The sequence below is a fragment of the Furipterus horrens genome, unplaced genomic scaffold, assembly GCF_987537825.1.
Source record: "Furipterus horrens unplaced genomic scaffold, mFurHor1.1.pri manual_scaffold_6, whole genome shotgun sequence".
Lineage (NCBI taxonomy): Eukaryota > Metazoa > Chordata > Mammalia > Chiroptera > Furipteridae > Furipterus > Furipterus horrens.
Window position 1 is genome coordinate 72,007,129 of NW_028327176.1, and position 16,190 is coordinate 72,023,318.

General features: G+C 40.7%; 1 protein-coding gene across 3 annotated transcripts; it reads left to right on the plus strand.

Moving 5' to 3' along the window:
• Window positions 1-14: 14 nt before the first annotated feature.
• COA5 (cytochrome c oxidase assembly factor 5) lies at window positions 15-14,931 on the plus strand. Of its 3 annotated transcripts, XM_090281754.1 has the most exons (5): window positions 15-227; window positions 8,626-8,706; window positions 9,239-9,322; window positions 9,949-10,070; window positions 11,771-14,931. In XM_090281754.1, the coding sequence occupies exons 1-5, from the start codon at window positions 129-131 to the stop codon at window positions 11,943-11,945; spliced, it is 561 nt and encodes a 186-aa protein (XP_090137880.1). In that variant the 5' UTR covers window positions 15-128; the 3' UTR covers window positions 11,946-14,931. The 3 variants fall into 3 exon arrangements, with proteins under 3 accessions (XP_090137880.1, XP_090137881.1, XP_090137882.1); XM_090281755.1 differs by lacking the exon at window positions 9,949-10,070 and having other exon boundaries at window positions 19-227; XM_090281756.1 differs by lacking the exons at window positions 8,626-8,706; window positions 9,949-10,070 and having other exon boundaries at window positions 27-227.
• The last annotated feature ends 1,259 nt before the right edge of the window (window positions 14,932-16,190 follow it).

Sequence of the window (16,190 nt, forward strand, 5' to 3'; positions counted from 1 at the left end):
CGAGCTCGCCGGAAGTTGTTGCTGCCGGCTTCCTGTTCCTTCCGTAGTGGGTGTCGCTCTTGCACATACTGGTCCAGGCCGTTTCGGGACCGAGGCAGTCGAGGCCGCGGCGGGCTGGAGGTGCAGCCATGCCTCGGTATTACGAGGACAAGCCGGAGGGCGGTGCGTGCGCCGGCGTGAAGGAGGACCTGGGCGCATGTCTGTTGCAGTCCGACTGTGTGCTCCAGGTAGCTCAGCTGGCGGCAACCAACGCTGGAACGGGGAGGCGGGGCGGGCGTAGGAGTCCCAGGCCGCCTGCGGAGGCAGTGAGGGCACGTGACCCAGAGTTATTAGTGCTGGGTGCCGATTACAAATCCGACTTCGTACACTTGGCTGTATCCTCTGTTGGAACCTCAGTTCCCTCAGGTTTTAAATTGGACATAAAGATACCACCCGGTTGGATTTTTGTGACAATTAAAGCATTTCAGTTAAACATTTTTTTCGAATGCTGCCACTGTGCTAGGTTCTGAGTGCCTTTTCCAGTTACAGAGGGCAATCAGTTGTGTGCAATTGGGTATACAATTTCAGAAAGTTGCTGTTATTTCAAAGAAAAGATAACCCAAATTGGACAGAACCATAAGGCCATATCGGTGTTTCCGCTGGTTCATGATTTATATTTGGTTCACTGATATTAGCAGTCATCAAGACTGGCCTCCCAGTGTCTGAAACTTCTGAGTTATGAATTTTAGAGATTATGTAGTCCAGCTCTCATGGACAAGTAAGGAAACTGAAGTGTCATGTCTTCAGACTCCCCTGTCCTGGCCTGTTTCCAGACTGCTGCTGCTTCGGTACAATTTTTCAGCCAGCTCCGAATAAATACCCGTTAAGTGGCAGGCATGATACCAAGTACTAGACACACACAGGAACCCATTACAGACACCACCCATACAAGCTTGCTTTAATGGGAAGAACAGACATGTAAGGGGCTAAATTCCTGCGATAAGGGCTGTTCAAGCATTCAGTAAGCATTTGTTTAATGAGTAGATTTAGGAGCAAAATGCCTTGGGAGCTCAGTGGAGAGCACCTCATTTTACCAGAGAATTTGGAGATTTCTCACAGAGAAGGTGCCATTTGATTTGAGACTTGAAGGTTGAGTAGTAGTTACTAAGTACAGGAGTGGGGGCTGTGGTGGTCATGGGGCGAATCTGGAAGAACAGCCTGTGCAGAGTCAAGAAGGTGTGGGAAGGCTGGAGGGAGCTAGTGCCTGTTGGGCCTGAAGGATGGGGAATGTGACAGAAGGCTTGAGAAGCAGGTTGCTGGCTATGAAGGCCCTTGCATGTCCGAGTGAGGAGTTTGGATTTTATCCTGACATCCAGTGTCATGAAGGCCCTGGAGATGAGCGATCAAGGCAATAAAGTACATAGACTGAGGAAAGAAACTGAATGATTGAACTGTTTATTTAGCAAACATTTGAGTGCCAAGCTCTAATTCAGGGGACACACAGATGAATGGAACACATTCTCCCCTGTGTAGAAACTGCATCTGGAAAGTTAGAAAGCAATAGGCAGAGGTAATGACCAAGACACATGGCTCAGACTTTGCTTTCCCCCAGTGATATGAGAGCCTAATGTTTATCAACATCCCCTTAAAGGGAAGCGCATTTACAGTTTGTGGTAAATACATCCTGAAATGTGACTTCAACTGGAGTATAAAAGGGCAGTACTGAGAGGCAAAACATTGGGTTTTGCAGATTCAAGACAAAATCCTATCTTCTCTGGTGGTTTTGTGGAATGGTTGCAGTGGTGGGATTGGGGTGTCAGAATCTGCTTGAGGGGAAATCTCTGATGCAGAGCAGGTGAAATTTGGGTAAGTTTCTCTCAGTGCATGAACACACCAGATGTTTTTATTTAAGTAGTACTCCACCTTATCTCTATTAACATCTATCTAAAATGTTTAGTAATAAAACTAAACATGTTCTGATTTTAGGGCACCTAATTCTGATGTTTTAAGCTTTAAAAGTAACACTAAACGGTCATTTTTATCTTCAAAATTGCTTGACTCATTTTGCATTGGAACGCATTTTAGGTAGGAAGATCATCCTGTATATTGTCAAAAACTGCATAAGGCTGATGTTTATAAGCAGTATATGTTTTACTTTTATTAAAATTTCTTTAATAGTCAAATGTTAGATTTTTATTTTCCTCATGAATTGCAAATCATAGCTTGATGTCATTAAATTTCAAGTAATTCAAAATAATCAAGTTCAGTCTCCTTTTTCCAGATGTTGTTTTATATATTTATATTTCTGGGAAACTGAACCCCTTTAACACCTTTCCTTGTTACCCCTGTGACAGGCACTAACCCCAGCTTTGTGATGTGTTTACACTGCCAATTAACTGTTGCAAGTGTACACCTTTCCTACCTTGTATGAAAAGCCTGTGTAAGCAGGAATATCTAGTACCTAGTTATCTTTATAAGTATATTTTATTGATTATGCTGTTGTGGTTGTCCCAGTTTTTTCCCTTCGCCCCCCCCCCCCACTCCAACAATCCACTCCCTTCAGTTCATGTCCATGGGTCATGCATATAAGTTCCTTGGCTTCTCCATTTCCAATTCTTGCCACCCCCCTGTCTGTTTTGTTCCTACCAGTTATGATTCTTGATACCTGCAACATTTCCATCTTTTCCCCCCTTTCTCCTCTTTCCCCCTCCCAGTCAATAACCCTCAAAATGATCCCCATACCTATGATTCTGTTTATGTTCTGGTTGTTTGCTTAGTCTGTTTCTGTTTTTGTTTTTTAGATTCAGTTGTTGATAGTTGTAATTTGTCGTTTTAATGTTCATAGTTTTGATCTTCTTTTTCTTAAGTCCCTTTAACATTTCATATAATAATGGCTTGGTGATGATTAACTCCTTTAGCTTTACCTTGTCTGGGAAGCACTTTATCTGCCCTTGCATTCTAAATGATAGCTTTGCTGGATAGTGTAATCTTGGTTGTAGGTCCTTACTTTTCATCACGTTGAATACTCTTGCCAGTCCCTTCTTGCCTGCAAGGTTTCTTTGGAGAAATCAGCTGATAGTCTTATGGGAACTCCTTCGAAGGTAGCTGTCTTCTTTCCTCTTGCTGCTTTTAAGATTCTCTCTTTATTTTTAACCTTTAGCATTTTAATTATGATGTGTCTTTGTGTGGTCCTCTTTGGGTCCAAGTTGTTTGGGACTGTGTGCTTCATGGACTTGTGTGTCTGTTTCCTTTGCCAAATTAGGAAAGTTTTCTTTCATTTTTTTTTTTCAATAAATTTTCAATTTCTTGCTCTTCCTCTTCCCCTTCTGACACCCCTGGGATTTGGATGTTGGAACGTTTAAAGTTGTCCCAGAGGTTCCTAATCCTCCTCTCATTCTTTTTTTTTTTTCAATTCTTGTTTCTTCTTCCTGTTCCAGGTGAATGCTTCTTTCTTACTTGTGTTTCAAATCATTGATTTCAACCCCAGCTTTCTTCCCATCACTGTTGGTTCCCTGCATATTTTTCTTTATTTCACTTTGCATAATCTTCACTTCTTCCTTTATTTGTGGCCATATTCAATCATTTCTTGAGCATCCTGGTCAACAGCGTTTTGAACTCTACATCTGTTAGGTTGGTTATCTCCATTTAATTTAGCTCTTTTTCTGGGGTTTTGTTCTGTTCGTTCATTTGGGCCATATTTCTTTGCCTCCTCAATTTGGCAGCCTCCCTGTGTTTGTTTCTATGTATTAGGTAGAGCTGCTATGACTCCCTGTCTTGGTAGCGTGGCCTAATGTAATAGGGATCCTGTAGGGTCCAATGGCACAGCCTCCCCTATCACCCAAGCTGGGTACTCGAGGTGTGCCCATTGTGTGAGCTGAGTACACACTCCTTCATTGCTGTTGGCAGAGCAATGGGAGGGATTTACCCAGGCCTGTCAGCCGCAAGGACTGGCTGTAACCACTGACCACCACCTCTGCCCTCTGTGGAGGACCAGCTCTGCAGGGGCAGGGTGGTGGTGTTACAAAACAAAAGGGGGTTCTTTCATGTGGTACTTTGGTGTAAAACCCAACAACTAGTGTTGAGGAAAACAGGTCTTTATTTACAGTATTCCAACCTGGGGAGGGCAGTGAGCACTTCAGCTCAGAGCCCTGTTCTTCCACGGGACCCAGTACTTCCCTTGCTCCCCAAAGGCTAGAAGCCAAAAACGTGCCCAGAAGTCCCCCATCCCTAATCTGTCAGCTGTCTTCTTCAGGATCTGGGGTACGATGTCATCAGCCTCCGTATAACAGTCCAGGAAAACATGTGCCGTGTTGCACTGGATCACGCATGATTCTCTCTTTGCGCTTTCAAAACCACATGGTATTCTCCTCACCAAAATGCCTGCTGCCTTATTTTTTAAATCCCTGACCATGGCCTGTGATGCAGTGGGCTTGGTAACTGGTTCTGACCATTCACAGAACCTTGCACAGGCTCTGTATGCTCTTTTTTCACCAGTCCATAGTCAAAACCCCTCCCATTTCCTTGGGGCCTTGGGAGAACCAAAGCTATTTGCATAACTAAGACACTAGCTACCAACCATAGTTATGCAAAGACATCTTAAAAGCTGTTCTTTTCTCCCCACCCCCAACTTGGAGACTCTGGCGATTTGGGGGGACCCCCACTCTGTTACAGTGGCACTCCGACATAGTCTGTAGTTGTCCACTGGGCGCACTGGCCCTGGGGTTTCCCAGATGTTGCAGCCTAAGGTCAGCCCCCAGCTGTGTTCTGCCCAGGGCCCCCTGCCTGAGCTATAAGCAATCTGAGATGGCTGCTACTTGTGCTGGGCTTGGGGATTCCCAGGCAAAGCCAAGCTGTGAATCTAGCCTGGTTGCTGCTAGTGTGGGGCCTAGAGCTCACTGAGGCCAGCTGTTGCTTGTTTGACAGGATTTAGGAAGTTGTGAAGCACAAGCCAAGACCAGCCATTCATATGGAAAAGCAGCTTGGGTGGGCCTGTAAATTGGGTGGGGCAGGGTCTCGGGGATCTCCAAGGCGGATCAAACAGTGTTAAGAAGGTTGACGGAGTTTCAGATAGGGCACCAGCTTGCCAGCTCTCTCAAGGTGAGGGTTTAGAGGAGACAAAGGCCTCTGCTGGCCTTGATGCCAGACACTTCAGTCCCTCCCTGTGTACCACTGGTGCCTTTCAATGTGCTCCCCTGGTGCTGGAGCTCAGAGGGAGTGAGTCTGAGTAGGCGAGTCCGTCTGTGGGTTGTTTAAGATGAACTGCTTGGTCCAGCAGTTTCTTCCACTGGCTCGATCCCTGCTGGTTTTTACAGCAGAAATTGTGGGGACTTACCTTCCTGGCACTGGAACCCTGGGTTGAGGATCTTGGTGTGGGGCTGGGACTCCTTGCACCTGAGATACCCCTCCCAAATTTTTATCCACCATACATGGGTGAGAGACCAGCCCGTTCCATGTCTGTGTCCCCCTACCCATCTCAATGGATGTGGTTTCTTTAATTCCGTAGTTGTCAGACTTCCATTCAGCTTGATTTCCGGCAGTTCTAGTTGATGGCTGTTCTATATTTTAGTTGTAATTTTGGTGTGTTGTGTGAAGAGGCAAGCCACATCTGCCTATGCCACCATCCCGATTGGATCTTCCTAACGTGTCCTAAGTGGTCATTTTTTAACTTCTCATTAAACTGATTTTTTTAAAAAATAACAGCTTTATAGAGATGTAATTCACATAACATTTATCCTTCAAAAATGTGTAATGGAGTGGCTTTTAGTATATTCACAGAGAAGTGCAGCCTTCACCATGATCTAATTTTGGAACATTTTCATTATCAGGAAAGAAACTGAACCCTGTAGAAGCCACTTTTTTTTTTTTTAAGTGTATTTTATTGATTATGTGTTACAGTAGTTTCAATTTTTTCCCCCTTGATCTCCTCTGCCCAGTACCCCCATGCCCCTTAATTCATGTCCATGGGTCGTGCTTATACATTCTTTGGCTTCCCCCTGTCTATTTTGTACCAACCAATTAGGTTTCTTAATCCCTGCACCATTTCCCCATTTATCCCCCTTCCCCCTCCCAGCTGATAACCCTCCAAATGATCCCCATACCTATGATTCTGTTCCTATTCTGGTTTGCTTAGTTGGATTTTGTTCTTATTTTTTAGATTCAGTTGTTGATAGTTGTGAGTTTGTTGTCATTTTAGTGTTCATAGTTTTGATCTTCTTTTTTTTAAATAAGTCCCTTTTACATTTCATATAATAATGGCTTGGTGATAATGAATTCTTTTAGCTTTACCTTGTCTGGGAAGCACTTTATCTGCCCTTCCATTCTAAATGATTGCTTTGCTGGATAGAGTAATCTTGGTTGTAGGTCCTTGCTTTTCATCACCTTGAATACTTCTTGCCAGTCCCTTCTTGCCTGCAAAGTTTCTTTTGAGAAATCAGCTGATAGTCTTATAGGCACCCCTTTGTAGGTTACTCTCTGCTTTTCTCTTGCTACTTTTAAGATTCTCTCTTTATCTTTAACCTTTGGTGTTTTAATTATGATATGTCTTGGTGTGGTCTTTTTTGGGTCTAGCTTCTTTGGGACTCTCTGCACTTCCTGGACATATATGTCTATTTCCTTTGCCAAATATGGGGAGTTTTCCTTCATTATTTTCTCACATAAGTTTTCAATTTTTTGCTCATCTTCTCCTGGCACCCCTATGGTTTGGATGTTGGCTCGTTTAAAGTTGTCCCAGAGGTTCCTAAGCCTCTCCTCATTCTTTTCAATTCTTATTTACTCATTTTGTACTGGTTGACTGTTGTTTTCCTCCTTATGTTCCAAATCATTGATTTGAACCCCGGTTTTCTTCCCTTCACCATTGGTTTTGTGTGGGTTTTCCTTCATTTCACTTAGCATAGCCTTCACTTCTTCCCTTATGCATTTGTCATAGTTAAGCGTATTTGTCAAGTCTGTGAGCATCTTTATCACCAGTGTTTAGACCTCTGCATCTGTTAAGTTAGCTATCTCCTCATTTGTTAAGTTGGCTATCTCGTCATCACTTAGTTCTCCTACTGGAACCTTGATCCATTCCCCCTTTTGGGCCATACTTCTCTGTCTCCTCATCTTAACAGGCTCCTGTGTTTGTTTGCCTCTGTGTCTTAGGTAGAGCTGTCGCTCCTCTTAGGTTGTAAGGGGTGGAGCCTTAGGTTTTCTTGTCAGTACAGGGCGACATTTTTCACCACGTTGTGGCGCTGTATGTGGGGGAGGGGTCTGAGAGGGAGCAATGTCACTTGCTCAGCATTCGCCCCTTTTCCAGGCACTGCTCCCATTTTGTATGGGACTGCCGCCTTTCCAGCTGTTGCCCTGGCCGTCATTCCCAGAGTGGGTGGTTCTGTGGACGTTCTAGGACCATGGGGGCCCTTTAAACAAACGGACTCTGCTGAGAGACCAGCAGGTCCGCCCCAATCCCCACTGGTTTACACAGTCAGAAGCAATGAAGTTCTATTTTCCTCGGCGCTGGGACCATGACCTGCGTGGCCTGGTCTGGGGCTGGGAATGCTCCCTAGGTGTCCCTCCTAACTTTTTTAAATGTGTGACTGCATTTTCCACTGGCCTGCTTCAACCACCTCCACACCGTGTCCTCTCCACAGTGGCTTCACTCCTCCTACCTGTCTGGATGAGTATTTCTTCTTTATATCTTTGTTTTTTGGACTTCCATGCAGCTCAATTTTCTGGAACTTCTGGTTGTCTCTAGTTTTGAGGTAGTTGTATTCCTTCTTAGTTGTGAAGGGAGACACAGCATGTCTGTCTAGGCCTCCATCTTGGTAGAAGTCTCTTAGCAGCCTTGATTTTTTTTTAAAGTAAATTAGTCCTTGTGAGGGTTTAATTACTAGACAAATTAGTAGGTAGGGCATTCAAAGAGAAATTTTTCCTTGGCCAGGTCGTTCGGTTGTTGTGAACGTTGTTCTGTACACCACGGAGTTGTGGGTTCGATTCCAGGTCAAGGCACATACCTAGGTTGCTAGTTCAATACCCGGTTGGGGTGCATATGGGAGGCTACTGATCAATCAACATTTCTCTCTCACATTGTTGTACCCACCCACCCCCCATCTTCCTCTTTCTCTTAAAATAAATTTTAAAAATTCTTGGGTAAGGATTTATTTTTAAGTATTCAAAAGGTGAAATTTCCTTGCAATTAAATTTTAATCTTGCCTTTTTGAATTGTGAAATAACCTTCTGTGGCTGCATCTGTGTGTCCAGTATATTTAAGTACCCTTGTGTTAAGTTTAATTTATAGATTTGTTTAAGATATTTTAAGATAATGCAAAGGTAGTAGGGTTTTTATTCCATATTACCTTAAAAGGAAAATACTACTGAGTTTTAGCTTTTACCTAGTTTTGCAGTTGTTACAGTCAAGTCAGATTTTTAATAGTTATAGATTTTAAAAAAAAAGTCTTATTAAGAGTCAGAAGTAAGCATGTCCCCTGTGAACATTCTTGTAACAGCATCCTGCCTTGAAGGCAAAAAGGGAATGATGGTCCAATGCAGTTTCCTTTGTAACCTGCTTTTGATTTTCACTGCTTAAAGATGAGTTAATTTTACATCAGGCTCAGGCAGATCTTCTCTCACAAGTATATGTCAGTTCTGCTCATATTTCCTTTCCTCTTTCAGTTCTTACTCAGTCGAACTTCTCAGAATAGAGAACTTGACTGTGGGGGCCAGGAGGTGGGAAAATGCAGAGATGTGTTGGAGGTAAAATGCTTGCATTAAAAAGATATGTGGAGACTTTAAAGCCACTTGATATTACCTTCCAGAACAAGCCCTCCCATTCACATGCCTGATCGCGCATGTGCATGAGTTCCTTCACTCCCCCCCCACCTCTCTCTCTGTCATACACACTACTTTCTTCCCTCTTTAGTTCTCAGGTGTAAACGTTTTAAAGAAATGATTACTACTTTTACCTTTATTCTTTCCCTTTCTTACCCATAAGAAGCTGGGGATACCAGTTTCTAGATTTTTATATATATGTTTAAAGAAAAATAGCCTGTGGAAAAAAGTGTTTTCGAGAACACAAAAACTTAAAGTGCCCAGAATTAGTTTACACATTTTTTCATTCTGCCCTTTTCTTCTTAAGCACCAATAATCAAAATGAATTACGAACTATTTCTTAAATAATTTACTGTTTTCTTCTTTTGCTTTTTTTAAAAAGAACTTTTCAGAAGGGTATTTATTTTGTAGTCTGTTAGAAAATTTCTAGGTATTTATATTGTTTTATGTGTCGTAGGAAGGAAAATCCCCTCGGCAATGTTTGAAGGAAGGAAACTGCAAAGCTTTGAAATATTCATTTTTTGAATGTAAAAGATCAATGGTAAGAAAAGATTTTTTAAAGCTTACACTAAAAATTAGCTATGTGGAATTAAATATGTGACTTAGTACTTGTAAATACCCCCTGGCTGGTTTGGCTCAGTGGATTGAGCGTCGGCCTGCGAGCTAAGTGTCGCTGGTTCGATCTTCCAGTCAGGGCACATCAGAGAAGGAAAACTCTGACTCCAAAAAACCTCCGCTGCCTTGCGGCATACCTCTTCAGGGGAAAGGCTAAGGGAGTAAACCCCGACAGAAAATCCGGAGCCGGAGTCCCTAAGGCGGTTTGACGTTGTAGTCAATACCGGCAACTCCTGCGGCGCACCTGAAGCCAAGCTGTATTGACTCCGTCTTTCCCTTGGACACTTCAGCTGCGAAGAGAGGGGGGGTCTGCTGCATGGGCAACAGCAGACCCTCCATATCACCCTGCCCAGGCTCTGTAGCTTCAGCTTCACTGGAGAGGACACTCCAGCGTCATCGCAAGATGTCGATTCAACACGGGAGAAGACAGATACCGTGTCACTCCCGAGTCGGACTGCACAGCCATTCTCGGCGGTGCAGATAGACTCTTAAGAAGCTACACCATCGTCTCTCGAGACGGACGGCTGCCGACGACCGACGACTTGTAAATAGGTTGCAGTGACATTATTCGGGACTCCAGAGTTAACTCCAGAATTAGCATTCATGAAAGCCCATAGTGACTGCACTCTCACTCTGCCACTAACCACAGATGCTGACCTCATGAATTTTTTAAGGTATGAAAATTAAGTCTTGGCAACTATAATATAAAAGTGATTCGCTATTAGTGCTCTAAGAAAATACTAATATCATATTTACTAATACAACTTCAATTATACATGCTTGACAAAAACCTGAAACATAATTTAAATTGTGCTGGTAATTTTAATTACTATTTCAAACAATAAGTGTATATAACTGAGAACGAAGGTCATATGGGAAGTTTGAATAATCTGGTCCCTCAGAGCACTAAATATCTCATCATCCTGCTAGATTCCCATGTTTGAAAATTATTAATTTTTTGAAAATATAGCTCTTGGCTTCATATGGTGATCAGATGAATGGCTGTCTGCCCCATATTTGCTGTGTTGGACTAATTAATAGTGTCTATCTCTAAAATAATTCCTTCCTGTAGAATTTCTAGGGAGTAATACTGAAAACTGTGCAAATTTACCTTAATACTGACTTGTACCCAGCACCCTTCCCCTTCCCTTAAGAGGCTGTACTGTGAACTTAATCCCATCATCCTATGAATAGATAATTTAAGAGTTTTTAATCCCCAAATGGTTATATGTTACTTACCATTTCTCAGTTGCTAGCTTTTATTTTTAAGATTTTATTTATTTTTAGAGAGAGGCGGAGGGAGGGAGAGACAAGAGAAACATCCAAGTGCGAGAGACACATCCATTGGTTGCCTCCTGCACGCCCCCAACTGGGGACCTAGCCCATAACCCAGGCACAAGCCCTGACTGGGAACCAAGCTGGTGACCCTTGAGTTGGCAGGCTTGCACTCAAAACACTAAGCCACACCTACCAGGGCTTTCAGTTGCTATTTAAAGATTTCAAATACATTTGAATATTAAACCAAACAAAACTTAATTAGAAAGTTATTTGTGAGAGAAAAAGATAAATGTAATTTGTATTCTACCTGAGAAGAAAATCCTTATTGTGACTGTAAATGCAAATTTTGTTTTTAATGCCATCTGTAGTATTTTGGGTTCTTTGTGGGGTTTTTTAGTAGTTCTGAAAATTGCCATTAAAAAAAAAATCTAATTGTTTTCTGTTTCTACTATCTAGGTGTAATTTGTTCTTTTTCTAATGGCTTAAGGTGAACACTTAGCTCACTTGTTTTTCAACTTTTTTAGCAAATGTGCATTTATATTAAATGTCCAGAATAGACAAATCTATAGAAACGGAAGGTGGATTAATGGTTGTGGTTAGTGCTGGTGACAGGGGGAAGGGGGATTAGGAGGAAGGACTGGGGGTGATTGTGATGATGGTGAATATGCAAAAACCTCTATTGTACATTTAAAACGAGTTAATTGTATTGTTGGTGGTGAAATGGCACCAGGTGTTAGACCCATGGAGTCACACTGTATCTTAGTTCAGCAACCTCAGTACTTGAGTTCTGGCTAAGAAAGAATTCAGGGCCAAGACTTAGACTACAAGAGAACGTTTATTTAGAAAGTCACAGAGGTAGAAGTGAGCTGTGGAAGAAATGGGCTCGGGAAGCAAGTTACAGAGGCAGCAGGGCCCTTGGACTTCAAAGAGAGGGGCAAGATAAACACTCCTGGGGTGGGCACACTCCACATTGAGCAGTGACAATTGCCTTTTTGATTGTGCTGGAAACTGATTTACTTCTTTCTTGTACTGACACCATTTACCAAAGTTGTATTTAATTATGACATACAACGTTTAATTGTACGTTTATTTTCAGTTGGATGCCAGATCAAGATTCAGAGGAAGAAAAGGATATTGATAAGTATTATGCTGAAACCAAGATGAAAACAACAAAGGATTTCCTCTGGTCATGGAAACACAGAAGCCAAAATAGGAAACATACTTTTTTCTTACACCTGTTTGGTCAGACCATGGAACACTGGAGTGAATGAATGAGTTCTGGTTTTGAATATGTATAAAGTAGATGCTTCTCTTGCTCTAAGTTATTTTTAGACAAAAAATTTAATTGACCAGACCAGTTATGAGCAGGGAGCATAATAAATGTTTTAAGAATTGTTCTAAAGCACAAAGACTGTTATTTTCAAATTTGACTCCTCAACCAAATAACACACTTTATACACCCTTTGTGAATATTATGAAGGCCATAATGGGACTTTAAAATCAATAACATGGAGCCTGGGGAGAAAATGTCTATCGGGAAAGTCTAGGATAAAGCTTTTCTTTTATTCAATCTGTCCTATTTAGTTCTAAAATAGTGTTTGATTTCTTGGAGAAGAAATGGTTCATTTGCACTGATTCACTGAGGTAACAGCCTCAGAACCTTAGTATCATACATTAGGCATAGCTGGATGCAAAGCCTCAGATTCTGTTGCTGGAGCAATTTGCCTCCATCTCTTGACCATTTTTGCTTCCTGTACTCACTTTCAGGCTGCCCCTCTCTCATAATGGAAAAGAGACCAGTTTCAGCCACAAGTCATGTCCTTAAGATCCACAATTCAAAAAGAGAGATAACCTCCTTTTCTAGGGGCCACACATCAGATTCTACAACAGAACTATTGTCTTCCCTGGATCACCTGCCCTGGAAGTACACCAGTCCCTGTGGAAAAAGGAATAGGGCCAGGAGCTCAGCCAGGCCTGGATCTCTTACTTACCATGAGAATCACACTGTTTGAGCGATGGGTCTCATCCCAAAAGAAAGGAGGATTCATTCAGCACAAACTAAAAAAATAGATGCATTCACTATGGAAAGCAAGAATAAAAAACATGGAATGCTTGGAAAAGTTTAGAATCACAGTAATTTTATTCTGATCACATAATACAGTACAGACCTGAATATAAATAAGTTTTCAACTTTATTTTTTTTGAAGAATAATGAAGAACCACAGCTTCTTCATAACATCTATAGGTTATCAGAGTTAAAGCAGTCAAGGTATTCTGTAGCTTATTTCTTTTTTAAATGTTCACCTAAAGTTGTGAGAATTCTACACAGCACTAGCTCTTGTTGCTGAATCCTGGTGAGTCTATTGTGTGTACTACTTTCACTGAGAAAGGAAAAATGATGGATTTTTTTCAATAATATTTGTATAAAAATAACTTTGATAAGGAACCTTGCTAAAATTATGTTATAGAATCCTGTCTTACTTTTAATAACAGCCTTGTTGAGAGCTTCATTTGGAGAAATTCACATACTATAAAATTGACCCTTGAAGTACACAATCCAGTTGTTTTGTTTTTTAATTTTTTAGTCAGAGTTGTGTGACCATTACCACTAATTCCAAAACATTTTCATCTTCCCAGAAGGAAACTCCATACACATAAGGAGTTAGTTACTCCCCATTCCCCTCTTTTCCTCTAGCCCTCAGACACCATTAACATACTCTGTGTCTATAGATTCACCTATATGGGATTATATGTGGACTTTTGTGACTGGCTTCTTTCACTTAGTGTTTTAAAGACTCATCCACATGTAGCATCTATCTGTACTTCACTCCATTTTACTGCAGAATAATATTCCATAGTATAGGTAGACTACATTTTATTTATCCATTCATCAGTTGATGGACTTTGGGTTGTTTGCACTTTTGGACAATTATGACCAATGTTATAATAGGGTATACAGCTGGTTCTAGAATGTCTTATTTGTTCAGGGTTGTTTTGTTACAACATTGATGTGATGCTGTAGACATTTTAACTTGTTATATCAGCCTATGGTAAAATGGGTTTCATTATATGTTGTTTCACTCAAAGTCCAGAATCTATCAATGACATTAACTGAGGATTTACTGTATACCTAAGAGTGGTAATATTCTGTCATGGAACTTAACATTTTGATGAACTGCCAGACTTTTCCACAGTGGCTACACCAGCAACATATGAGGATTTCAGTTTGTTCACATCACCACCAACAGTTGTGATGTTCATCTATTTGATTATAGACATTCTTCTAGGTTTGAAGTGGTATCTAATTGGGGTTTTAATTGGCATTTCCCTAATGATGTTGAGCATGTTTTCATGTGCATATTGGCTACTTGTATATCTTTGGAGAACTGTCTATTCAAATCCTTTATCCATTTTTCAGTTGAGTAACTTGTTTTTATTGTTGAGTTGTAAGAGTTCTTTATATGTTGTGTATAGAAGTTCCTTAAAGACAACTGAATGGTAAATGTTCACTCCCAATTTGTGGTTTGTCTTTACTTTCTTGATGCTCTTTTGAAGCACAAATTTTAATGTTCATGAATTCAATTTATCTTTTTCTTTTGGTTACCTAAGAAAATCACTGCCTAATCCAAGTTTATAGACATTTATTCCTATGTTTTCATATAAGAGTATTAGTTTTAGCTACGTTTAGCTCTATAATTCATTTAAGAAATAATTTCTGATACTTGTATTAGTAACTGTATAACTGTGGTAAAATACACATAACGTAAAATTTATCATCTTAACCATTTTTAAGTATATAGTTCAATAATGTTAAGTATATTCACCTTTTTATGCAATCAATCTCTGGAACCTTGTTCATCTTACAAAATCGAAACTTTCTACCCATTAAACAACTCCCCATCACCCTATCCCTCCAACCTCCGGCATAAACCATCTACTGCTGGTGAGCATCATATCATGTTTTTGTTGGCCATTTGTAAATCTTCTTTGGAAAAATGTCTACTAAAGTTCTTTGCCCATTTTAAAATAGGGGTCTGTACTCTTTTGTTGTTGAATTCTAGGAGTTCTTTGTATATTCTAGATATTAACCCTTTACCTGATGTATGATTTGCTAATATTTTCTCCCACTTTTCATTCTGTTGATTCTATTCTTTAATGCATTGCTTTAAATTTTGATGTAGTCCAGTTTATGTTTTAACTTTTTTCCCTCTGCTTTTGGTGTCATATACAAGAAATCATTGCCCAGTCTAATAAAGCTCTTCCCTTACATTTTATTTTGGGAGTTCTTCATTTTACTTCCTATGTTTAGATTTTTTATCTAGTTTGAGATGATTTTGTACACTGTGTAAGGCAAGATCTAATTTAATTCTTTTGCATATGGATATCCAGTTTTCCCAGCATCATTTGTTGAAAAGACTATCGTTTCCTCTTTGAATGGTGTTGCACCCTTGTTGAGGATTATTTATATATATATAAAACATGGGAACAATTTTTAACATAATTTCTGTTGAGTTCGATTTTTCAGCTATTTTAGACTTAAAGAGGCATGCTGATTTCAAAACTGCAGTTAGTTTTCTTCTATCACATCAAGTTTTTTCTGTACAGCTTATCTTAATGCAACCACTCTAGGTTGGATCGAGCCTGGATCGAGGGAAGCACTAGTGCTCTCCTATTGGCTGAGAGCAAACCTCCCTCGAGTGGGGAGGGGTGGGGGACAACTTTGGAGACCAGTGATAGGTTCATACTTGTCTAGGCTATTCAGTTACACATGAGACAGTGTGGTGAGAGGTTGTGTGCCGCCCTATATGGTGAATCGTATTCCGAAGTGTAGTCCAAGTTCTTGTCTGCATACAAGGAGTTAGCAGAATTTATTTTTTTATTTACATACATACTTATTTCCTTTTCTTCAGATCATGTCTGCCTCTGCTATTTCTCGTCATAAGTGCCTAAACAACCCTGATTCATTTTGTTCTATCTGTGGCAGTTTCATCATTCCCAGTCACAGGACAAACATCAGCACATTTGTCAGGCAAGACTATTTTGCATATTTTAAAGTAAAACTTGGTGATCAACATAAGTCTTGGGCCCCTCACAAGGTGTGCAAGCAGTATTGAGAGTTTACAGATGTGGACGAAAGGAACATGTGATAAATTGCAATTTGGTATACCTATGGTTTGGCGAGTGCCCAGAGATCATTCAAGTGACTGTTAACTTTTGTATAGTGAAAACGTCAGGATATAACAAGAAAAATAAATGTAAAATAGAGTATCCTAGTCTACCATCAGCTATACACCCAGTGCCTCATTCAGCTGAAATACCAGGGCCAGTTTTCACTGAACTACCCTTTTGAAAAACAGGAGTATGGTGAAGAACTAAGTGACAGAAATGGTGAAGATTTTAAAATTGAAGATGACTCAGTTCATAAGGGCTTTGATCAGCATGAGTTGAATGATTTGGCACGAGATGTGGGACTATCCAAAAAGGCTTCAGAACTCCAAGCATCAAGACTGCATGAG